General features: G+C 40.0%; 1 protein-coding gene across 10 annotated transcripts in view; it reads left to right on the forward strand.

Moving 5' to 3' along the window:
• ptprma (protein tyrosine phosphatase receptor type Ma) overlaps positions 1-27,176 on the forward strand; it is a 196,970-nt gene that overhangs the window by 41,859 nt on the left and 127,935 nt on the right. For all 10 annotated transcript variants that reach the window (XM_053236401.1, XM_053236410.1, XM_053236422.1 and 7 more), the window contains exon 2: positions 1,870-1,992. In XM_053236401.1, coding sequence (XP_053092376.1) covers positions 1,870-1,992 — 123 coding nt within the window. The remainder of the gene's footprint in view (positions 1-1,869; positions 1,993-27,176) is intronic.

Genomic DNA, 27,176 nt, shown 5'->3' on the forward strand with positions numbered 1-27,176 from the left:
GATTGGGATGTAGCCAAACAAACTAGCCTAGCTGTGTTTTCAGCCTGCTTAGGCTGCTCAAACATTGAGGAGAGGTTAAGAAATAATAAGTAGATTAGCAAAAGTAGGGCAGCACGGTGGTGCTTTGGTTAGTGTTCATGCCCAGTGTTCCTGGGATAGGCTTCAGATCCACTATGACCCTGACCATAAGAAAGCGCTTACTGAAGATGAATGAGTGAACAAAAGTAAATGCAATACTGTGTGTGTGTGTGTGTGTGCCCTTAAGAGTCTTGCTTGCTTGCGTGTGAATCAGCCTCCTGGACTGATTCACTAGGCCGGACAGACAGTCAGAGATCTTGCGTGCTTTAAAACATAGCTCTTAAACTTTAGTGGAGGACCGTAATATTACAAAGGGGTGTTTTGAGCCTCCAATACTCTTGAATTCATTATTAATTTGGCTTATGTGTTATAAGAATATGATAAAACAGAGTTGTGACCCTCTAGGACTAGAATTCTGAGAAGCTCCGTAAAGAGATTTGAACCAGAAACCATGTAGCGTGGAACAAAATAGATTGTTTACCGCTCCACCAAAGCGTTTGGAATTCATTAGTTTGAAAGGCAAAAAACCTGGAGGACTTTTTTAAAAAAGCAAAATAAGTTTTCATTTTGATTGCTCTTTGTGATTGGTGGCCAGGGGCTTAAAGGCCACATGAGTCCTTTCAAGTGTATACACAGTGAAATATCAACTATAATCCCACCAAATGAATGTGATTTGCCAGTGGATGAAACTTGATATCTCTTCAGGAAAGTAGTTTATCTAATAAGATTCTGTCTCTCTTTCACTTTGGTGGAGGAAACGCTCGACACTGTAAACATAAACAAGTAGACATCAGAGTCTTGCTGTGATTCTGTTGTGGCAGACGTGTAGGTGATGACAGCCTTCTCCCCCTTCAAGTGCTCATATTACATGCGTCTTGCAGTGATCACATATGAATTCTGACAAGGTGTCAAAAGCCTATGGGACTTGGAAACATATTTATTTACAAGGAATCATAACATTAGACTGAAGAAGGATGATAAATAACATATTGTATAGTGCTGTTGGGTATATTCATTGCAAAGCTGGAAAAAAGGATTTCTTTTTTGCATTTCATAATGATTCGACTATATGGAAGACTTTGTGCCTTCCAGGGAAGAATGTTGATACTTCAAATCCTCTGTCCTCTTCGCAGAAAGTCATGCCGAGTTTGGAACAATATTTGAGGAGTTCTCTGAGGCGTTAAAGTAAAGCTGTGTCTTATTACAGCTCACTGTTGTGTCCCTCACATGGTTATGAGATGAAAATATGAATGAAGTGAATGCCAATCATAACTGGGTCATATTCCTCTGCTGCATGTAATGCAAATGGAACTGCGTAATGCATACATTCAGATCAAAACCCACAATGAAAAGCAATTTTATGGGACGGTTTGTACCCTTGTGATTGAACGAGCTTTAGAAGACCATGTGATTGCACCACTGCTCATCTTTTCCTGCTCTTTAATGAACTTCAGGACCCTCATTGTGGATACATTCAGATCTTGTGCATACCTGGAAGCTATTGTTAACATTTTGGGTCTTATTGCTCTTCATCTTAGTGCTGAGGTGCTCTGAGTGACAGAGATATTGAATTCAGGCCAGTAAGTGGTGATTATACTCTACCATGGGAACCTGCAGAGAAGGAATTAGATTAATTGCTGCTTATACAGCGTTAATATTCCATGGTGACAGGCCCCATGTTTGAACACTAGTGGACTTCTTTCTGCTGACAGAGATGGATGATGACTCTGCTATTAGAATTGCGTGTGCTTTCCCTCAGTTAATCAACTCTATGTATCCATTTTTTCTCAGGAGACTGTAACTTCGAAAGGCCCTACTCAGAGTGTGGCTACAGCCAAGGCAAAGATGATGACTTTGACTGGGAACAGGTCAACACGAAGCTGAGGCCATCGACAGACCCCTGGATACTAGCAGGTCAGTCAAATCTAGCCATCACAGTTCACACTACAATAGCTTTCAGTACTGCTTTAGGGGGTTTACACACTTGCACTATTTTTCCAAGCTGTTTCTTTGAACTGGGAAATGGTGTGGTCCACCTGAAATGGTGGTCTGAGGTTCAGTTCATGAAAGTAGTACAGTTATGGAGTCAGGTGCCAAACGATGTAATTGGTTGGAATTGTCACAGTACTTGGCAGTGAAAAGCATTACATTGGCTGGACAGTAAAAAGCATATTGTGGTCTTTAGAGGAGATAAAAAAGCATTCACATGCAAACGGTGAACCTTTTGAAAGTGATTTGTCTGAATGGAAATAAACCTGTGATGGTAATTCCTCTAAAATCAGAATTGAGCCTGGATTCAGCCAAGTATAAAAACAGCTATAGACACCTACTTACATTTGATGTGAGAGCTTCTACTAAAGAGGAAAGTGTTTTAATATCCAGTTTGTTTGGAATCTAGTGAGCCGAATAGGCTTATGGAATGGCTTAGTGATGTTTCATCACTCATTCAAGTGCCTTTATCAGATGTTAAGGCTTAAATATAAAATATAAAATTCAAGCTGCCCCACAATGTGCACACCATATATACACATATACTGTTTGTTCATAAGAAAGTGTAAGAGAAAAACTCAACAGATCTATGACTAAAAGAAGTCTTTTACATATGAGTCCCAGTAGACCCATTCAGTATCGATTCAAGACTTAAAAATGGGTGAGCGTAAAAATAGTCTGGTTGAATGTTTCCTCGCTGGTATGTATCTCGGCTCAGTGCGTCTTCATCAATCCTTCTGGTCTGTTAGGTGTTCAATTCATTAGCATTGTGAAGCCTTGGTTGTTGTGGCAGTCAGGGTAAATGTTGTGGTCGTGACTGTCCTGACCCATCTTAGCAGCTAAGTGTAGACGGCTTCTCCATTGCTCAAAGTGCAGATTATAATATGGTCAAAAATAACCTGGAGTGTGGAAGATTTCATCAGTATGACCAGGAACTGCCTACTTTTACAGAAATGCCATTAGACTGAAATGGCAGACTTTTTTTCCCGTAGCCTATTTGCAAACATGCAAGCTTATCTCATTTACACTACTCAAGTAATACTTGTTAACAGTCCAGTGACTATGCTGCTGTAAAGAGGTCACTGTGTTATGTTGCACAAACGTGCATATTCATGGCGTTGCAGAGAGCCTTTAAGATCCTGAAGTTTGCGATCATAAAAGTGTACAAAAGATAAATGCACAGTGGCTCATCTGTAGCTGAGCCTATGCAAATTAACAGATGATATAAATAATGTACTATGTACTTTTTTAAAAATGTCTAAAGAATGAAAAGCTTTATCTGTGAATCAGTGTAAGAAATCATTAAAATGAACTATATTTACTCTGGGGTACATTTTACTCTGGGGTACTGTTAAATCAATCCAATTAAATATTAATTTTCTATAATGATACTCAGTAGTATTTTATAATTCTGGTAATTATCTACTTTATTATACTAATTTGCCCAATAGGTTAAACAGTTTGTGAAGCACTATGCAGTGCTACAGAAGACTTACAACATGTGCATGACTCATTTCTCAAGCATCAGGGCAAGTGTTTTCCCCTTAGCTCATATCTGAGGCACATGACTGATCAAAGATTCAGTTTGTCACACCCTAATAAACTTGGCCATTAGACCCCGCAATGTTGCTCCAGCTCTTAAATCTGATGCCTAACCACGCACAAGCACCACCTTCATTGACTCCTCCAAAGCAATTGCAGCAGCAGAATTAATTGCGAGGTCTTGGCTAATTTCATCTCGCCTCTGTCAGCACGTACCACTGACTCTCAGAGAAATTACCTGACAACAGAGAGCAGGCAGGAGAGGACCAAAAAAATGGGAAGTGTTTACCTTTCTGCCATAATTGATTTATGTTTCCCTGCCAGGAGGCAGCAGAAGGTTAAAACCCAGCCTGGTGGTGGGGCAGTGACCTACATGTTAGACGCTGCTCCATGCATTTCATATCACTGATTTCAGAGCCTGCAACCAACAGAGGTGCTGCATTTGAATGTGATATTGTTGTTGCCAGGAAAGTGATTCTTTTTGGCATGAAAAGAGGACAGTTATACATGCCGCCACCCTGCTGTCTCCCCTCACTGCTTTTCCTCTTAGTCAGTATGTCCAGTGTGATTTGTGCTTAAAGAAGTCCAGCAAAGAATGGATGCACTTTCTTCATTCCAGAGATTCAGTGACCATGACAGCTCTCCCGCCACTTTCCAACCGCTTTCGCCATGAAATGCTATGGCAACGTAATGAAAGTGGTTTTTGCGGTAATCAATACTTGAAGCTCATATGAGCGTGGCAAGTCAGTCTGAAATAGTTTATCGCCCCAATATATATGACAGGCCTTATCTGTTTGATTCTGTTGCACTGCTTGGGAGGTCAAGACTCTTTTATGATATATTGGTCTTTTTCATTTGGTGTATATCAGCCATGGCTACAAGAACTGAAGCCAGTGAAAACACCATTATCCTCTTGCTACTGCATGTTCCAACTTTGCATGCTTTCCACAAGAAAAGATAGCAGCTGGCATGGTTCTCCTTCTAGTCACCATTAAAGTAGTGTCCTCTAAGGGAAGTCAGAACATTTTAGGTTTCTTTTATTTCTCATTAGCTTCTTGATGATAGCATGCCCCCTGGCCACATAATAAATCAAATGACCCTGCTTGGGAATGTGGGACAGGGACTGTGAGGGAGAAACAGGACAAGGTGGTCAGTGTTCAGAAAAGTGGCCTGGTTTTTCTATGGCCTCTTACCTTCTATTAAAACGGTGGCAGTCTAAAACTACATGTGACTTTAATTTGGCACAATGGAGAGTTGTAGTTTTAGATGTTCTCTGACCCCACAGTTAAGAAATTTTACAACCAGTGACCTGAAGGTTAAAGCCTGCAAGGTCAAGTGAGAGCTCAGCGGTAAAGATTCTGTGCTAGTGACCAGAAGGTTGTGAGTTACCAGAGAGCCACTGCTTTCCCAAGACCCTGTCAGAAGTGCTCAGAAGTGTGCTTGGATTCTGTCCCACTTCACAACTCAGTTAGATAAAAGCAGCTGTCAAATAATGCTTCATTTGATGGGGGTCATGCCTACGGGCATCTCAGGGGTTCTGATTTGGATGTTGTGGGTGTGGTGTCAGGTTCAGGTTAACATACCAGTTGTGAGAATTCTCATGCTGCTCTTGTAACAGGTGAACTCCACCAGCACAAATACACAGTTTCACTTTTTTTTTTTTCTTATGACACACTCCACATGAAAGCATGAAGTGTTAAAGTTAGGACTAGTGTAAATCCTTATGACCTTTTCTCTATATTAAAAAGAGTAAGCTGGTTTGAAGCTGTTTGTTTCAGGCCTGTAATATCATGGATTCTAGAGGTTGTAGAGATTTAACATCTTTAGGCAAACATGATTTAGGTCCATTACGGTTTTAATATGAATGGCTCATTTTAGGTGAAAGGGTGGCAGGGAAAGCATTCCAGCTCCAGCGTTCCAGCTCCAGGAAAGCATTCCAGCTCCAGCGTTCCAGCTCCAGGAAAGCATTCACAGCTCCAGGGAGCCTGGGTTTCGATCCTGAGCTCATGTTACTGTCTGTGTCCTGTTTCGCATGATTCAGTTTTATTTGGGTTGTCTGGTTTTCACCTACCTTCTAAGATTGACTTTGCTTAATTTCCCCCCATGTGTGAATGAGTGTGTGAATGTGTGCGGTGTGTGTGGTGTCCTGGCATCCCATCCAGTGTGTATTCCTGCCTCAAACCGAGTGTTACAGGGATAAACTTCGGATCCACCATGACCATGACCAGAATAAATGAATGAATGAATTCGTAGCATTTGAGATAGATGACAGATAACATTTCCAGTCAAATTAGCAATCTTTCCTCACAAAGGAATCTTAATGCTGAAGACAAAAATTTATTGCAGTGTTGTTTTGTACAGCATATTATTCAAACATGCATTTCAGTCCAGTTCCTGACACACTGAGAAAAATAAGCCATTTATGACAGTCAGCTCACAGTAAATATCAGCTATCATGATAAAGGAGTTTGGACTCAAGTAGCCTGTTCAGGGATGTAGGCTTTGTGCAGAAACAGTGAGGGAGATAGTATGAAAAAAACAAAAAAAAACAAAATGAAATGCTAGTGATTTTTCTATAATTGGTTTGCTCACCCAATATAGATAAGGTGCAGGGAAATTTGTTACAGAATACGGTAATCGTCTCGAAGCCATACAGTAATAGGTGTGTTTTCAACATTCACCTATCACTTTTCTACTTATCAGAGGAAGTGACTCAATTGCATAGCGCACAAATCCCTAGTGTGCATCATTAAATAACTCATGGCTCATAGCTCATTCATTTCATAGGAGCATCATAAGAGTATTGTTCTGTGGGTGAAACATGCACACTAGGATACTTGAGATGGTCCATCTTAAGGGTTTATTCTGACTGTCTTAAATAGCATACGCTGCAGTGAAGTTTATTAGCAGATTACGTGTAGAATGTGATACTACCACACACTGAAATAAATTATGTCCTACTAGTGAAACCTGATAAGCCTCTTACAACTGTGTGCACAGGGCTTGCCCCTATCACGTTACATTATACTGTATGTATTATAGTAACACATCTGTTAGCTAAATGTAATAGACACTATAGCAGATGTCCATTCTAGTCGTTCTACATCAGGCCAAGCCTGATCCAGAACCGACTGAGCTCTGATAGGTTCTCGTGCGCCGTCGTCTTTCTGCTTGATTTGATTTTTTAGGCAAATCAGTCCCTTTTTCCACCAGCTCCACTTCATCTGAAAGGGAGCACGTTTCCTTAGTTAAATAATATGTATTTAATACCTTTTCCCTGAGGTAATAGAGAGGAAATATCTTTTCTGCGAAGACACTACTTTATTGGATAAGGAATTAGCAGTACCTCTGTGGGTGGACTGTCAAGAAACCAGAAACGGATGCTGAAAATATATGCACCATGCTTTTTTAGCAGGTTCTTTGGAATCTGTTCTTTGTTATAGTCCCAATTTGGGTTACATTATCATTACAAGCATCTACTTGGTTGCTAGTGGTTTTCTAATGGTTGTTTTTTGTGTAATATCAGTTGAAAGGGCTTATTAATACCAGATAATCGTTTTTCTTTTCAAATCTTATCACATTCTTACTTCACCTTTTTGTGTCAAACACTTGCCTACATGAGGAAATCAATTTTTCAGGTTACCTGTAATTCCTGTAAAGATTCTTATTACTCATGCTCATGGTGAAATGCAGCAGCGTGACCAAATGGATCTCTTATACCTGACCAGAAGACATGGTGCTTATTCAACAAGCAAGGCCAAATGTCTGACGGCGGTGAAGAGTAGAAGTGCTCGGCTCAGAGCCTGCACTTATTAATGTTTTAAATCTGCCATGTTATCAGGGCAAGCACAGCTGCTCACAAGTAAATAAAGTGAACATTGCGGTTCAGTCCGACACAGTGGCCCTTTTATGTGTCCACACAATAACGGCAGCACACAACTGCGCTCTGGCACATCACTTGGGAGCACCGCCCAGAACCAGCCAATATAAGCACCCAGCAACAAAATAGGCAGTGGACATGAATGATGTTGGATGCCAGATATGAAAATAGATTTACTCATATGCAGATATATATATATAGATGCCCACCATTTGCTGTTGCCTATTTATGTGTATGCTTGCCATGAATTCCCATGTAGTCTGCACATGAATTCATGTTCTTATTGGACTGCTTCCCTGGAAGAGCTCTAGGAAGACAGGACTGATAAACAGGTCCATTGAAAGAATTGGAGCAGTGTACTTGGCATCCTTTACAATACAGCAGCAAAAATGCTGACAGCTAATGTTTTTGGCTACAGTCTTGCTTATAGGACTTAATTAAAGTGACCAGTGCCAGATGCAGCATAATGTATTTCACTCACCACTGAAGCACAGACCCATCCAAACATCCTTCAGATTCACACTTTAACACCCAAACATCTTCACTCCAGTAAACAGGATCTCAAAACTTAAAAGTGCAGAGATTTCATCTCAGTAGGAAGACATCCAGAGTCCACTTACATAGTGCCAGTGCTGGGAACCAGTAGATGTTTTTAAGAACTTCTTACCCATTTTCCCCATGCACACTGTAAAGATAATAACTACAGAGAGTTTAATTCAATTTTTGAGAAAATATTTGTCCCTCCAAAATCAATGTTTTCAATGCGTAACACAGAGATACATTCATAGACAATGACTTCCCAAAAGACGACAGATTACACACAAGGTGACACATTATTACTTTAACTATTTAGTTTAAGTGGATAGGCGGATCGCTACTCAAAAAAAGCAAATATTAACCTTAGCGCTAACCCTAGCTGGGCTCCAAACACAGACAGGCAATGTCAAACTAGTATAATCTGTAATCACTATTGAAATACAAGAAGTACAAGAGTCAAAAACCAGAGTGAATGTGTAAACAAGAAAACTAGTTTTGATGTTGTCAATACAAATAGCACAATAAGACTTGCAGCAATACAGCAAACAACAGGGTATACTTAGACAAACCAATCAAGGACTAACACAGAACAGGTGAAGACAATCAAATAACAAACCAATAACAGGACGGGGTGGAGACAAGACTAAAACAGAAACAAAGGCACAGGGCATAAGAGACAAAAGCACATGGCAAACCCAAAACAAAACACATGACCTGAAAGTAACACTCATCTTGCTGGGAATGCGTGCTGATAATTTATGACACTGGTTTGTCTCTTTGGAGACGCTTTGTAATTTTTAATTTCTGTCTTTTTTTTTCAACAGTAACTTTTAACATGTCTTGTTCATGTCTTTTCAGTGGTGGTCAAAATAACTGCTTGTTGTTAGAGTAAAGACACCAGTCCCAAGCCGCTGACATCACCGGTCCATGGTTCCAGATCAGCAGCATTTTGGTGCTGGAATCACTTTTGCTGGTTGACAGCAGTCTCTTTTGTAGTAGGAGGTTATTGGTGGAAAAGGGCTGCCAGCAACTCTTAGGCTCTTTAATACTTCAGACTTTCAACAGTCGCCAGCACATTTTGCTTCTGTGACCTCTGTCCAGCTTTTTTCCCCAAAGGTCATATGATTAGCTGCTGCATTTCTCATGGGTTCTCTTCTTTGACCTCTAACTCTTCGTCCATTCCTCTGGGAATCCTTCCAGCCACTTCCTGACTCACCCCAGACAGCCTGGGTGGGGCGGCTAATTGCTCATACAATATTTGTTTGAGATGGTAACTTGGCCTCTAGGAAGGTTTCAGAGTGCAAATTATGCAAAGGAGCAAAAATGGAGGGTGGGGGATGGAAGTGTGTGTCAGGGATATGCGTGTCAGGGAAGAGGGTGTTGTGTAAATGGCAAGGCATATTCTTCCCAGAGGAGATGAGATGACACGATAGCCCATCAGGAGCTGGGGGAGTAATTGGGAGCAGCAAGTGAATAAAGATGACTTTATTACATTACATGTCACAGTGCAGCGCACACAGCATTCAGAGAAGCTCACGTACACACACCTGTGCAAAAAAAAGCAACACACTGCTGTTTATGGCCTCCTGTGATTAAAGACCTTGCTTTCATAAGCCAAATAACTGACATCTGCCAGGCTAATGCTGCCATGGATGCTTTTTATTACATTAGTGGGAATTGAGGAGGGGAGAGTTGTTCTATCTGACCTGCTGTACAGGAACTCATCCAGAATACAGACAAGCACACTGTGAAGTGTATTACACAGAGTATCACTGAGAGTAAAATCACGGACGTTGGACCAGTTGTCTCATATCGCTATAACAGTCATTAGGATATGAGAAGAAGGACAAAGCTGGAATCAACAATTGTGTTCTAGGAATTTGTAGTTTGCCCAGGCTCAGAGCACACTGATTAGGTATTTGATAAATGAAAACTGGGATTTAAGAGGTCAGGGAATTCTCCTTCTTCATGGATACCAAAAATGTGGTGGCAGTATCTAGAACCCCAGATTTTTTTATTTTTTTTGCACTGCATGTAAATAGCTGCGATTCCTCTCATCGTCCAAGAGCTTAATTTAAATAACTAAATTTGGGTAGCCAGACTTTACATTTCTAGTATTGATTGTTATTTGGGTATTAAAATAATATTTCAAATATTTGCTGCTTTTTTCCTGGCAACGTTAGTTCTTACAGTAAAGCCTTAAGCTAGCAAAGAAATACTAGCATAACAATCAGTTAATAGATGTTTTCTGTGCTAAATTGCCTATTGGATGTAATGTAATATCAAAAGTCAATTCACATGATATACTGTATGCCTACATGTTTAATTTATCTAGAAAGCTTGATTATGCAAAGAAAGAAGGCTAGCTATTTATGTAGCTGGCTTTATATGCAACATATGATAATACTATAGCAGGAAAAGCACAACAAAATTGTTCTTCATCTTCCAGCTGCTTCTGTTAGGGGTCGCCACAGCAGATCGTTGGACAGCATATTTGATTTGGAGCAGGTTTTTTTTTTTTTTTTTGATGCCCCTCCTGATGCAATCCTCCCCAATTTTAACCGGGCTTTATCCTGTCTTGTGTGCAGGGGCTGGTTCTCTGGCCAGGAGTCGAACCAGGGCCACATCGGTGAGAGCTCCGAGGCCTAACCATTAGTCCTCCAGAGAACTACAACAGCATAGAAATAGTAGTACTTTGATAATGTGATCATAGTGAATTACTATGAAACATCAGGAATGTACTTGCACAATTATGAAAATTGGAAAGATCAGATTGGAAGTTCAGGGATTCAAATCATCGTGAAAGGGTACAAGTGAACAGTTTGGGGGAGTTAGTGCAGCTAGTGTGTAGCTTGTAGCTCTGTAAAGGTCAACTCAGTTTATCATATGAAATGGCTAGATGGATTTCAGCTCCACTTGCTGTTCACATACACCAACAGTGCCAGAGCTCCACTTCTGTGCTTAACCCCTGCATAGGTGTGTGGATCCTTGTGAAAATTTAATGGCAATGCATAGTGTTTTAGATAATTAACCTGCTAACATTACATGTAATTGCAATGGATTCAGCTTGAACTATTGGCCCACTGTCTCTTGAACAACTGCTAATGCACACCAAATGGAAAACTGAAAGGAAACACAGACACAAACCAGATAGCTTATAAAAGCCTTATATAATGGTGTAGTGCTTATGTACTGCGTTGTAGAAAGGAGAACTTGCACATGTACCCTTTTCTGTTCCTAGCACAGGTTCCCTCTTTATTGGAAGGCAGTGGGATTTGTTTAAGTAAGATCAGATTAAAAAGGCCAATACCTGTTGGCTGATTGGATATGTATTTCACTAAGATTACAGTACTGGGTGCACATGCATCACTGCTTTTATACAGCCGGATCTCGTGTTTTACACCTGGGGTTGAGCAAGCTTCACTGGTGCATGGAGTTTAGCAAACCGGAGCATGAATCAGAACACAAAACCTTGTTATAGAGAGACTGAAACTTGTGTCAAACACAAAGGCTTATTTATTTCAGCTCTGTTCTGCAAGATCAAAAGTTTGGATGTTATTTATTCCATTTCCATTTACAAATTGCTAATTCTGTATAAACTAAAATGGGTTGACTTTCATGTTGAATTCATTAAAAGGGCCTTGCATTTGACCGGATGCATGAAATCATCTTATTGGAATCATTGTAATACATCTATCCTAGGCATGCTGGACCTAAGAGCTGTTTCATTCGCTCTTATGCGCAACATTAAAAACCTATTTGCAGGTCTGTTGGGTGCTGGGAACTTGGGGTTAATTTTCCGTGTCAGAAGCCCGTTATCATGACTGTGCAACCCCTCTATCGTGGCAGTGGCTTTGAAAACTGCATGTCTGTCATGAGGGAGCGGATTAATTTACCCTGATGCCACAGGCCCATCCTTTTGATATCCATAGTCACCAATCAGCAAGCACATGGCAGTAATTAAACCCAGTCCCACTAATTCCACGCAAACAAACACTGATAACGCGATGAGCACCCTGTAGGGTCCCTGGCAACCCAACTGAGCCTGTCTGTTTGTGCTGTAGGAGTTTACCATTGCACTGTTTCCCCCATGCTTATAACTAACTGAGCATGTCTTCTATCACTTTATAATGTTCTGTGAAAGTCACCCTGCTCACCCGAGGAGCTCATCATCAAAAGGACAGGCACTGAGACAAGTGTAGGGGGTTAGTGGCCTAATGGAATGGCTAATAGTGCAGGAACAACTGTGCCATAGAGCAAACGCTAACATCAGCAGCTGGTGCAAGATTGGCCCTTGACAGAAACCTTTTCCCGTCAGCAGTCAGCATGTAATTTGGATTCCGGGAGGGAGGATGCATATTTTGATTTGATCTGGGACTCGGGGTGAGCCATGTCAGGAGAAAAAGAGAGTACAGCGCGGTTATGATGGGGAAAGGACAGAAACATACAAACAAGCAGCTCTGCTCAGGTCACACTATTTTGTAGATGCAACCAAAATGCAATTTGAAACATTAGGCAAGGGTGGACAAATCATTAGCCTTGGTGCCTGGCCTGTTTTTTTTTTTTTTTTATTTGTAGTTATCCACAGCGGACCAGAGAAAGAAAATAAACTCAGAAAATAAAGTTAATACTTCCTATTGACTTTTTCAAAGCAGTAGTTTTCATTTGGTGTGTAGGTTTAAACCTAATGCACTTCATAGTGGTGTGAAGCACTGCTTGCTGCTCTACACACATCCACCAAAGCACAATATGGCTAATGTTTTTTACTAGGCGGATTAATTAGCATGCACAGATGACAGATGATATTTTCAGAATCAGGAACACAGAAGTATGTGGAAATTCAATTCAGTTTTATTTGTATAGTGCTTTTCGCAATGGACATAGTCACAAAGCAGCTTTACAGAAATAAATACATTCAAATTAAATTAAATCAAAATAAATTGTCAATATGTGAATTTATCCCTGATGAGCAAGCCAGAGGTGACAAGGAAAATCTCCCTGAGGAAGAAACCTTGAGAGGAACCAGACTCAAAAGGGAACCCATCCTCATCTGGGTGATAACGGATAGTGCAGTTATAAATAAATCCCTCCTGTAACTTTGTACTACATGTACAAATAGTGCAATTGTGCAACCAGTAAATTCATTACAGTTTTCAGGTTTGTTGAACCTATCCATTGTCCACTGATGGACACCTGAGTACAAAACCACTCGCAGCAACTACAGCCCCAAAGCCACCACAGCAATTGCAAACCCAAGCCATCACAGTACAACTCCCCATATGAGATCTCCAAGCCATTTCAACGGCCCCCGAGTGGCACCATCCACAGCATTCCCAATGATCTTCAGGCCGTCCGTGTGGGGCCACCCCCAGCAGCAACGAGCAATCTCAACCGATGAGATCTCCAACCAGAAGTAGGGCATCAGGATGGATCAGGGAGGTCCACTGATGAAATACTGATGAAAACTGAACCAAAAAAAAAAAAAGTGGAGCACAAAGCTGTTGTATAACACTTGCGCTAATAAAACATGTAATCACCTCATGATTAAGCATGTAGAGATGAAATAAATACACTAGCCAGACTCAAAATAATATTTTCACTTGTGATATAAGTATATAGATGAAACAATCACTGACACCTCAGTGACTTTTTGTTGAGGTGGGAATCAGGAGAGGAGAAGGACTATGGCTACACAGTCACCCCTTCTCAAGGAAATCGTATACTTGCTCATTTCCCTTAGTCTGTATTACTGCACTTAATTAGCTAACTAGCTTTTTAATTATGTTATTACATTATGTTAGCTACCACTTTTTAGCATAGTGAATTAGGTTTTCCGTGGAGTACACTGGAGCTTTTACTTGCCTGGGGGCTAGGTAACGTATCGTATTTATTTGTTAGGTTAATCAGTCTGGATATAGAACCTAGCAAAATGCTTTAAAAATCTTTCTCAGTATTTATTACATGTGGGGTATCTAGTGTACCTCATAGGCAATGATGAAGCAGAGAGGACACACCCATCACTCACTCTTGTCTCTTGCTCTGAAAGACATTCTCTCTCTTTCGATCTGTCTTTTAGTATCTGTCGCTCTCTATATCTCTCCAAAGCCAGAATATAAAACGGTCATTCAGACCCCAGAGCAGATGGGACAGGAGACATTGCTTGAATAATAAGCAATGCCTTCTCTCACCATTATCTCACTTTTTTGAAGATGCTTATTTGAATTTGCGAGAGAATAAAGCAGAGAAAGCGAAAATCTTTTTAGACATAGAACCTCACACAATGGGATCTGTTTGATTCATTTTCCTCAGACATGCTGCAAGGTTCAGATATAAAATGGCATTATTTTGTCAGTTGTTATATCCATGATACTATTATATCCAGGGTAATAGTGCCAAGTTACATAAAATAACACAATTATCATCATCAGGCTTCTTTTGAGGCTCCAGAAAGTGAATTTCAAAACTGAATTGCTAAAAGTGCAGTGTGCATGTGTATGGAGCAGGCGCTCAGTTTCTTCAGCCTGATTTTCAACTTTGTGCATCCAGTTCAAGCCTCGTCATATAGGAGGTGCGGCTTGGCAGCAATAGCTGGTTTAGTTTTATTGGATTTTTTGGCCCTAGGAGTTTTGCAGTCCAAGGTAATGCTCAGGACAGAATGGATGAACATTTCTACTCCAGGTGTCCTTTTGTTTGTTCATTCCATCCCTTCTTTTCCCTGTTTTATTAATTAAAGTATCTAGTCAGAGGGCTTTATCAATTCATGGCTCCTATTGTGGCAGATGCATGTGAGGACAAAACCCTTCACACACACGAGTTGGCATCTGGGCTGGAGACGGATGAGTGACTGTGACACTATAAAGAGCAGCAGTGCATGCTGGTCTGCCAGTCTGAGCAGCACTGTGTTTAGTGCTGAGTTATTGTAGGGTCATGTCTGTACTGAAATGAAAGTAGTCTATAGTCACCTGTCAGTGGAACAGAGTCACTCAGTCAGGATCCAGCACAAATACAGGTCATAATGTTTATAATAATTTATCAAGGCCCTCTTTTAGACCAAGGCCTTACAAACCACGTACAGGCCACACGTAACAGAGGAAAGCTTTATATGCCTCTTGCAAATGGTTTGTTTGGGTATTTTCACACATCGCATGTAGTCCATTCAATTTACCCTCTTGGTGAGATTTGTTTAGGCAGGTGAGAACGCGGCAAATCACACTCGGGTGTGGACCGAAATAACTGAGACAGCCTGAGAGAGGTGGTCTCAGTCATCCACTAAGTGAACCCCGGCACGATTCGATTACAGTGAGAAGGTTATTCGGCCCTTATTCAACCAAACTGCAGGACGTGAACCAAGCAAGCTGCAAGCTACATTTTTGAGATGTGAGCTGTTATGCTGATATGAGCCAGAGAACAGAGCCTTCTTTATATCTGGAACAAAAAACACAAAACAGAAAAAAAGAAAATAAATGCTAGACAGAATTACTGATGTTTTAAACTAGTGATTTATATATAGTTATAGATAGTTTTTATATAATTACTTAATCATATTTATTAATGATTCTGTGCTTTACATGAATTCTACACACACTCGACAAAGGTTTGTTTACTTTTTTCACTGCCATATTACAAGTACATTTCCAGCTGTGTTCCCTCCCAAATGCCCCTCAGCAGATTTTTTTTTCAAAACTAAGGCCAAATATCCCTGAAACACCAAGAATTGAAACAAGCAGAAACTGCAAATGACTTCATTACAGATCGAGCAGGGTTTTGCCAGGGAAGATGCTAGGGTATCAAATGTTAAATGTGGGCTCCTGAAATAGACATAAATACCCTCAGATGTTACCTCATTGTGTTGGAGTACAAAGCCAAAACAACAAGAAATGTCCATTTACTTATGCACTAATATACTAGTGTTTTGAATAAGAGCAAAGTTATTAAGGTCGTTAATAGTCCAAGGTCCATATTGTATAATTATGGCATAATTGAACAAATATATACCCAAACTGATCTGAGCTCAAGTTTAGTTTCCTTTGGTCTCTTTGATTTGGGAGTCTGAATATGGAAAGAGCACCAACCTGCACCAATTATTTCTAATCACTTTCATGAGTAAGATTGTTTTAACAGTAATGAGTGGAGCCAGTAAAGAGCGGCTTTCATCAGAAGGCAGTAACGAGATGCTGTTTGAGATGAGCCCGCCGCTACAGCTGGCCTTCGCGCCATCACCATCGCCACGGCACAATTACCAGCAATAATTCCATGTTTAGCACTTAATAAGACAATGATGGATCACAGACAGAGAGTTGAAAGTGAGTCCTTGAAGAAAAAGAGTTGGCTCAGTTGTCAAACAAGAAACGGCAGCGAATTCGCAGCAGTTCAAGAAAAACCATCTAATTACCATCAGGTTAAAAATTTTTTATTCGGATGATGAAAGGAACAGCGCATCTTGTATCTCTGTAACGCCTTCGCTTTCTTTCACCTGGAAGTGTGTTTGTGTGAGAGTTGATGTATGTGCGTATATGAGATCGGACTTAAGTGATCACATATCCAGCTTGGAGTGATCCACTTAGTGTTTGGGAGGTGAAGAGACGGGAGGGTAGGAGAGAGAGCTTCAGGATTCAAAGGGCAAATCAAATCCAGATTGAAATGGAGTCAGGGCATAATGCTGAGAGATGCGATGCTGAAGATGACAACAGAAGCAGACAGAGTCAGACTTGTGGTCCTCTCGGGTTCCTGCCCGTGTTCACGTGCAGCCAGAGGTGAGCCCAGGGGTGACCAGGATGCTTTTAGAGGATTAAGACTAAATGGAAGTGTTTCGTCTATTGATTTTTAACGCAAGGGCTATTTGAAGGGGAGGGTCCGCTTGATCTGGAGCCAGAACCTGGTACTGAGACAAAATGTATGGTGATAGAAGATGGGTTGATCAGAGATTGATCAGAATGTTCCTACAAGTGTGATACAGAAACAGGAACAAAAATAGTTCCTAATCCACTGGCTTGCTCACGTGTATGCATTCAGCACAAATACAGATGCTTTGTAAGAAAAAATACAAATAAAATACAAATAAAACTGGAAAACAGTTCCGCTGGTATCGCCTTTCCATTGGCAGCATCGTGAAATAATGATATCCCTAAACAAAACAGGTTTGGTTAGACACTGCTCTACCTTTAGGCATAGTGAGGCTAGTTTATAAAGGCATTCTTTGTCATGGCCTGGGCCTGCTTACTCCCTAAGCCTTTCCCCATTCAGCACCAGTTAGCCTGTTTACATTGTAAATAGGGGGAATCCACTAGGGAGAGAGCTGAAGACATCCTACAATTTATACCTTCAGGGCACTAGGAGGATAAACACACTTTTCATTTGTGAATTCTCTTTTTTCCACATGCACACACTGCAGTACCTCCAGTCTAGAGTAAGCTTGTCACCTCTAAGGAAGCAGATGGTACTTCTTGAATTTGGCAGCAGAAGTTCAACACTTTCATGTGTGTGTGTGTGTTTGTGTGTGTGTGTGCATGGAGGGGGGCGATTGGCTGGATGGGCAAAATGAAACATGTCACGGATGAAAAAAGAAAGAAAAAAAAACAGAATATACAAATTGACTGTAATGATTATAATGAGGTATTCATGCACAGAGGGCTAAAATGTCCGGTTTTTCACAAAGAACCCAAGACATGTCAGTTATATTCCCTGCACAAGGACACCTCTTCCACCAATTTCAAAGAATAGGACTGAAATCGTGTCATGCAAGCTGTTAGCTGCCACGTGAATTCAAAAAGCCGTGCTTGCTTTTTGAGTCTACATGGTGATTTTCGAGATCATCAGTCTGCTGGGCTTTTGAAAAAGTAAACATTTAATTTCATGTAATTTTCCTCAGCTCAGCTTGCAGTCAAGTGTAATGGACAGTGTATGAGCTGTTCATTGTCATGTAAACTTGCTCCCTGATTAGAAACTTTTTCCCCCATCCTCAGTCACACTAAACATTTTGACAGAGTGCTGAGAGAGCAGGATGTGTGTAGGCAACGGAAAATGTATAGCTACCCAAACTTTCCTAGCAAAAAGGATGCAAAACTAAATGGAAATAAAGCTGCTGAGATTGCTTGCTGCACCGTAGAAGACACAAACTCCTTCCTTCAATCCATTTAGGTCCAGTGGCAATAATAATAATAATAATAATAATAATAATAATAATTATTATTATTATTATTATTATTATTTTTATAAACAGAGGGGGAAGAAAGATCCTTGGACTACACGCAAGCTATTGTGATTTGACATTGGATCATAGCCATAGTGTGTGCAAGCCCCACTTCCTGAACTTAATGCTCTCCCATATTTTTAAATCTAGGGCTCCTGTTTAAAGAAATGAAAGGGAAAGTCTATACTCAGTGGAGAACTACTGTTATTGATGTCGTAATGAAATGTGTTGAAGTATGCTTGAGAATAAACTATTATGTTCATCCATCAATAGTTTATTAGAAAGAGTATAACATAGGTTGTACTTAAGGCAAAGGTCCACTTTTGTTATTGCTTTATGGTTTATATTGTGTGTTCTTTTGGAGGCCATGATAACATTCTTTGGATGCACAATGACCGGGGCTGCGTCATCTCAAGCATGATCAAGATCTGTTATTATCAAGGAGGAGATTTTACTATTATTGCATTATTATCTGGCATAAACTACAGTAAGTTCTGTAGGTGAAAAAAAGGACCACTTCGTATTAAAATTACAACATGCAACAGATTCATGCACACATTTTACATTTGATGTTAATGTTATTATTTAATTTTTTTATGTTCACATTGTCATGATGCTGTGATCGACTGGAGTGGACGGTCAGCCTCTCCTATAGCACATTTACTATTTGTCTTTACCTCATTAGGCTGCTCTTTATGTATTCTATTGAATCAGGTTTCCTGCACTCTTACTGGGCCGCATGTAGGGAACAGCGAGAGAGAATATCTCTGACAGCCTGTGTACATTCACCATCACCGTCACACTTCCTTCAATCAACAAAAGGCTTATTTTAAAAGCAGTCAGTCAACAGTGGTATTGTGTGGGTAAGTGGGGTTCCACATTGTGCGGCTCAGACTTTTATATCCACCAAGGTCCACTGTCTGCCTGCTGCACAACGCTAATGCATCTGGGGGATGTCCAACAGCATGGATATGAATACTCATTACAACAAAGAAGATACACAAAAGCAAACAAGAATGTTGTAAAAGCATGTATAGGATATGGGGGGAGATATCCAGCCAGGTGGATGTCCAATCCCAGAAACTAATCTTATTTTTTGGCTATAAACTCCTGATTTCTGTCTTTACGTAATAAGGACATTCTTCATTCTTATAGATACATGCCTTTCATAGTATTTTTGCTGTACTAGTTAGTCAGTTACTTTAGTAATTGATAGTAGTTACTATAATAAAATAAAACCCGAGAGTTTTAAGGGTTAAATGTGAAGCCAGTGCACCATTATTTTATTTGGTTGGAGGTAAAACATATAATACCATCATTTCAGCCTTACTGGCTGAAAGGAAAGTATGAGACAAAGCTCATATGTACTTTAGGTTTAGGCAAATGCATGAGTTGCCTATGTAGTTTGAACAACCGTGGTAGAAATGGTGTTTAAAAAAATTCTTCAATTACCACTAGTAATCAGATGTGGCACTGCAGTTGGATAGGATCAAGGGCTTGGATGGGACACCGATGAAAATGGCTTTTTGTTTTGGACTAGCACAGTTGAGCATTGCTGGCTCTCTGGTTCCAGCGTGAAGCTACAGCTCCTCCGGAGGCTGAGGCCTTGAGCCCATGTCACAGGTGTTCCACTAGGAGTGGAGCTCAGCCAACGCAGACAGCCATCTCTGAGTTCCATCAGGGAGACTCCATAAAGACCGCTTAGAATCACCGCCACCCAGATGCCCACAGCTGCAGCTGGTCTCCAAGAGTGGATGGTACCAGCCAGCTTTGCTATGGAAAAGCTACTGGTTGATGAGCAAAGCTATGCAAATTTGATGATAAATCAGTGAGCATGCGATTGTTGGCTGGAATCATCTCCACAGAATTTGGACTTTAAGCAACACAATTGAGAGGTGGAAAAAATGCTCAAATCATTTGGCATCAAAGAATTATTTTGCTCAAATGTTACTTGGAGTCAGATTTGCATGCTGAACATCTGCTGATCCATGTAGTTTCACATGGAACCTGAGCAACATTAGCATGCTATTTGCTTCCCATTAAACTAAGGGCAGAGATCAGTAAAGGTCAGCTGAGAACTGTCCAGCCTTCTTTGTATGCAAAGCACTCTGCCTAATAGGACTCAGAAGCTCCTGTGTATGTTTACACATGAAGCTAGTATTGAAATGAGTTATAAACTCAATTACCACACCCCGCTTCAGGCAAACACCCCTCCCTCCAAAGCCCGATGGATCCGAATGGTCCCATCCTGCACATGGAAATGATTTGTCACCTCGGCTTTATGCAAAATCCCATTTCCAATAAGCCTGGCTTCAATTTACACAGTGCTTTACACATGAAGGTTAATCAATAAAGCAGGTGCAGCAATGTCCTGTTACATGTGCACAGGGACCTCTTTGCAACCATTAATCCCACATGAAAAAATGGGGAAAACACCCATCTAATTACAAACAAATGTGCTCATCAGCATCCCCCTGAGCCACTGAGACAAATTAGTTTTGTGAGTGTGTGCGTTCTTGTTCATGTTCATGAACCTGCAAGACTTTTTTCAGAGTGTGTCATGTGTGTCTTTTGTTATGGCAATTTCCAATTTGGGAATTGCAAAATGCTATTGATTCCAAGTATTTCTGCAATGACAGTAAGTTATAGAATAAAATAGAGGTTAGCTCTGGTTGTGCTGTCCCATGAATTCGGCTTTGCTTCTATTCTTATATAATTACAGAGGTTTAAAATGGCAGATGAAGGACCATTCACGCTAATCAGTTGAACGAAAAGTGAGATTGAGTTTTTATGAATGTAGTCTAATTAGATTTCAGTCCTTGTCAATGCCTGTTATCCATCATGAATACATGCAGCTGTGTTCTCCTGCTCTATGCTAAGAACAGACCTGTGCAGTGTAGGGTTGTTTTGACCCTCAGCAATTGCACCGAGCAATATCACTACACCCGTCATCTGTCCTTGTCTGACTCTCCATTTAATAGAAAACATTTTGTTGTCTGAAAGAGTTACAATTGTGCTTTTGAACTCTCAAAAAGAGAGAAATACAGATCAGCCATGTATTTTGCTTAAAAACCTTGGACTTGGGGCTGAAAATGCTAGAATACGTACCATGTAATTCAACAGCCACATGAATACTGTTAGGAATTTTTTTTCTCTATAAAATACACTATATGGCCAAACGTTTGTAGACATCCCATTCATGTATAGTAACTACTCTTTACAGCCATGGTGAGAAGAAAAGCATCTCAGAAAGCAAAAAAAAAATCGAACCTTGAAGCAGATGGGCTACAACAGCAAAAGGCCAATCAGGTTATAATACTGTCAGTTAAGAACAGGAATCTGAGGCTACAGTGAGCACAGGTTCACCAAGCCTGGACAGTTGAAGACTGGATTTAAAAAGTAGGCATGGCCTGTTCCTTTATTTTAGACCTGTAAATGAATTGAAGATTAGTAGAGCTGATTAACATTAAAAAAATTAAATAAAAAAATTAATTTTTGTTAACAGTATACTTCTTGTTGTTGCCGAGAGTTAATTTTTCTCTTCAGGGTAAATACTAGCCAATAGTGGTATAAAGTAAAAGCCTGTATTGCAAGCTTAAAGAAAGGCTTTTGTAGTATCCTATCGATCTTATTTTCAAATAATACAGACGGATCTCTGTTACTCCTACTCTTTCCCCTCACTGTTGTAAAGGTGGTGCTTTGACAAACAACCCTGATTGTAACACACCTATTCTTCTAATCCTCTCTCTCTGATGCAGAATCATTGATCCCTGTGAATGTGAAAGCTGGTGTCTCCTTCCAAGTAGAAAAATCTCATTAACAATGGTGCTCATTCGTGAGGAGGTGTTTACATGCAATAACAAGTTTGCTGGAATGGAACCAACAAGACAGTTGTACATGGCCAACGTTATTATCCTTCCTCCTCTTTCTCACAATGTACAGGCTCTGTCCCCACGTTTAACCTCTGCAATCATGTTACTCGTTAAAATATTTAAGTGCACTGGTGGACTTGGCCTTGTAGACAGCGCAGGCCAATGCATTTTTGCATAATGCTTTTTTAAAACATGCATCAGAACAGCGTCTTCCATTAACTTGAAATTAAAGCCATCATTATGCATTTGCTCCTTTTAGAGCCACGCAGCACTTAGCTAAAATCAATTCTGAAAAGAGTTTGCGTGTCATGGATGGGGGAAAAAGCTGGTCCATCTTTTGGTGCGCACCATCTTTAGAAATCTCACATTTATTGTCATCACCTGGATGATACTGACCGCTACAGCCTGCTTTTGATTGTTTTTGAACATCTTTAATGTATTGCTTTATTAATAAAGTTACAAAATCTGTACCTGTTTGGTTCAATTCTTAAGTAAAGACTAAGTGCCAAACTCCCTAGCAGTAATCCAAAGAATGAATTAAGGTCACTGGAAATGAGTTTAATGATGACATTTTCATTAGTACCATCATTCTAGTTCACCAACCAACCTGGAAATGTTTCATGTTCAAAGAACATTACATTTTGTTTACACATTATTTTCATTGTTAAAGGCACAGAATATTCAAACAGAAAGTTTGAATATTTTTTTTTTAAACAAGCTAAGCACTTCTATTAATGTATATAATGTCTTAGTATTATGTAAAAAAAAATGTATGTTTTACAATAACTTTATTTATACAATTTTTATAACATACAAACTTTCATTCTGTTAGTGGTCATTAATGGAAATAACACCTCTAATGTCTTTTTTTCCATCAGAAAAGTACAAACCAATTAGTCTGTGGTTTGTACAGTTTTAAAGTGTGCTTTATGGAAATGCACAAACAGCTCTTCACTTGCTTTTAAAAGCCATTTGCTCTTAAAATACTTTGGAAATCGCATACCACCGCTTAAATTACCAGACCCATTTTGTGGTGGAAAGCATGAGGGGGCGAGGCCTGTGAAAGCTGAACTAATGTTTGGGTTCTGCCGTTCAGGGGTGGGAGAGCCAGACTCGCCTAATGATGTTTTCACTATAACGATGCAAGTGGGGGCCAAGGTCATTCAGCTCATTGCCTTCCCATTCACTGGTTTTCATCTCCATTGTGAACCTCAGTGTGAGTGTTTGAAATGGACACATCCCAAAGGGAAGACAAAAACAGTCTGATGGCAATCAACAGCAGAAAATTATCTGCATCTTCTAAATTGGACGGCAAGGGAAATGATACTCTGAGGCCATTGCTATCACACAGGAAACTCCCATCCTGTGAATAAAACACCTGGGATCAGAGCTAAATGAGCAGTTCAGTCTGTGCGGTCTCCTATCCTCCTCTCAGAGCTTCTCTACTGTTCTCGTTGACGTTATAAATAACACACAAGGCTGTATTGATGCCACAAAGAAAATACATACGATATCTTACTTAAGAAGAGACAATGGACTATTTGACTGGATGTCAGCATCTCCCTGAGTAACTACACTTCCTAGGATCTGATCTGAGATCACCATGGCTGTAGATAGCGTTTTGCAGAGCCTGTTGATGTGCAGATGTGGAGTAATGAGGGTGTTCACTCAGCTCTCTCCTGTCAGAAGATGCTTAGGCAGTGCCATTCTGCCAGTGCCTGCCTGGCTCACTGTCAGCACACGCCAGCAGCCTCTAATTTCTCCATTTGATGAACAGATAGCCTCTCCCTGTTATTAGCCCTCTGTCTCCAGCCTCTGTTGTTTTGGCATTTTCACCCTCTGCAAACTTTAAGTGTGGCCAGCCATAGTGTATGCATAACACCTCTGCTCGCCTGCTGCTAACTATGCCATGAACAGAAGTGGCCATGCTCTAAGACGATTGTGTCCTGCAAGTTATTGCACACAAATCACCAACAGATTGCTTCTGTTATTCTGGGGGTATGGGGAAAAATGGTTTTGTTAGTCTAATGAGGTATAAAAATGGCACGTGGCAGGTGTGTAATATGCAGATGATGCCAACTCCATTATTCGCAATGCAGCCGTAATTGCATTTTTCAAGGGCCCGGCTTTTCTTCATGCCTCCTGAATGAGCAGGCCATCAGAGGCCTCAGGAAAGCAACAAAAAATACTTCTACTCCAGACGGTGATACCTGATAGCACCACTAAAGCAGTTGTAGTACATTAGCTGAGCTATAAAACAATAAGGTACCAGGAACATGAGCACATCTGCTATTGTAATTGAATTTATAGCACACAATTTTTATAGCCCGCCATGTCCAGCAAGTTGTAATTCTCACAGTTCAATACATTACACTATCACTATTAGTTTAGGTGAGGAATGTAAGATTATACACATCGGTTTTATAGCAGCCAAAGCTTCCGTGCCATTTTGAAATTAGACATTATGTGAACGAGACAAAGGAAGAATGTTGGAGCCGAGTCGGTTGAAGAATACACTAAAGACCTTTAACTTATTTAGATTTATTCCCAAACTCTGAGTTGATCAAAAATCCCAACTCAGCATATATAATCAAAGGCAAGTCATTAATCTTTATCTTCGGGTCAAAGTTTTTCTGAAATGTTATCAGTTTTTCAGGTAATCGTGGATGATTATACTCCAAACTACTTCAGTTTGCTTATCAGGCTCACTTTCTTGATAATGCATTTTCCATCAAAAAGTGCTTATTAGTATGTACAGCCAAACGTTTCATGAAATTGCTACAGAAATATGAAATGTATCATCAGCCAAATGATATCTGAATGAATGTGGGTTGTTTTTTATATTCATCCCCCGTCTATTACCACTCACTGCAGGTCTTTCCTGTTTCACGGCAGTAACATGTGTAGTCAATCACCACATTGTTTTGGACTCCCGCTTAAACATCACACGACGGCTGAATGTGAATTGAGGAGAGAGCGGACTGCTGTGTTTGTCTCAGATCTTGTTGATCAGCTTGCATTGCTGGGTATCCATAAGAAGAGAGAAATAAGGTGTATTTCCCACCCAGTGAGAGCACGGGCTATTGTGTTTGTGTGAGCTCTACAGATAACAGATAGAGAAATTTCAACTCTGAGCTTGTAAGCCAGTACTTACGGATGTTGCTCCAATGACAATCAAATGGCTGGTTTTGTTTCTTAACGCATTTTCTAATTTTTGGTATTAGAAGATTATTAAAAGGGCTATCAAAGCAAGATTAAAGGGAATGATGGTGCAGAAGTCGAAAGTATTCCCTTGACTTGCCTTTTTAGGTGTTTGAAAGTGGCGATCCCTGTTCACCTGCAAACATTTGAAGGATGCTGAAAGACAGTTTTGAGTTTTACTTGAAAGACTGCTTCTATATTTATAGTGTTTTACATATTGAAATGTAGAATTACACGTGCTGTTACATGTAATCTGTTTGAAGGACACTATAAAACAGTATAGTATGTAAGTATATGAATATGTATTTTAGACCCTGCAAATATAAATAATTTCATTTATATTGCTGAGGTTGTTCTAACAAAGCACTAACAATATAGTAGGGCTTATGTATTTTTGTGCAGCATTTATAAAAATGTAATATATCATAAATCAAATGAGATAAAAATAATTTAAAAAGTATAGTTTTTAATGTCCAGTCAGATACTGTTTATTAAGTAGTACAAAGCATTGACACCTGACAATACTTAGAAAAGTGGCTTTATTATGTCATGATATTGATAACATATTATTGTATTATCCAGCCCTAATACAAAGCTATAAGCTGCTCAAACCAGGCACTGAGTTTCCTTTAGGCATCACTTTAAAGTTTAAGATTTGGTTATTATTTGGTGGTTAAACAGCTTTCAAAACTCTTATAATCAAGTTTGGTGTATCTCCTTTAGCTTCAGAAACATCAGAGATACAAGCTGATGTGATAATGTCACAGACATTGTAGAGTTGAAAGAGACGGTGGATTAAATGTGTTTTCTCTCTCTCTCTCTCTCTCTCCTCTCTTTCTCTCGGGGGTCAATAATTAAAGCGCAGTTAAATTAGTTCAGTGCAATAAGGTTTTAATAGAAGGGTTTAATGAACGATCTCAAAGGGAGGTTCAATCTCGACTGAGGGGTCAGTTCCTGCCTAGGCTTCTCTTCTCCCATTTTCATCACAGTCCTCTCGGCTTTCTTAAGATGCTGCATCATTACCATGGTTATGAATGATCAAATCACTACCCCTTGCAATTCACAGAGGCTAAAAGAGATCAACGATATGATTGTCTAGGAAATGAATCATCCAGGGCGAAACTTAACACCCCAACCTTCAATTTCAGCTAGATACCGGAAAGCACAAATGGACAAGACTGAGCATGTTGCCATGCCTCGGTTATTGTTTTGCAGCTGCTACCACAAAGGAGCCCTTGAGTTGACGTAAAGGTGTCTGTTTGCAGCTTCCCGTCCTTGTAATTACGTGTGTATTGCGTACAGCTCCAGACATGCTCCGTCCAGGTACAGACCCTAAGAGGGGAAACTCAGAGTGTCGAAATCTCTTTCTCTGATTAAAGCCCGCTCTGGAATGGGCTACAAACCTGACAGCTGATGTTTGGCACAAGCTTGTCCATAGTTATAATTTTCTGTGCTTTGTAAATGTCAGTGGTATTTTGCGTAATTGTACTGATTATTACCAGTGGCATTTTTTTTATTTCTCAGTTTTAAAACACTTTAATAATAACACATATACTACAATAGCTATTTATTGTGGATTTAAATGGATGTAAATCCAGTGCAAATTTATTGTGGATTTAAATGGATGTAAATCCAGTGTGCATTTTTGGATACTACTATTTCATATCAGAGCTTTCATATAAAAAATAAATCCAGACAGTGTATACCCATAAGCGACGGTGATTGTGGTTACCACACACACACACATGAGATAAATTACAAGAGTCATGAGCGACTTGTCATTTGCTAATGTGAAAGCAGGGCTCTTTGAACAGTTATTTATTTAGACCCTTTGAAAGGGCTTTAAACCAGGAATTTGATATTAAGTCTTTCTTGTGATGGAGATGAC

This window comes from Pangasianodon hypophthalmus, chromosome 1 (assembly GCF_027358585.1).
Source record: "Pangasianodon hypophthalmus isolate fPanHyp1 chromosome 1, fPanHyp1.pri, whole genome shotgun sequence".
NCBI classification, from domain to species: domain Eukaryota; kingdom Metazoa; phylum Chordata; class Actinopteri; order Siluriformes; family Pangasiidae; genus Pangasianodon; species Pangasianodon hypophthalmus.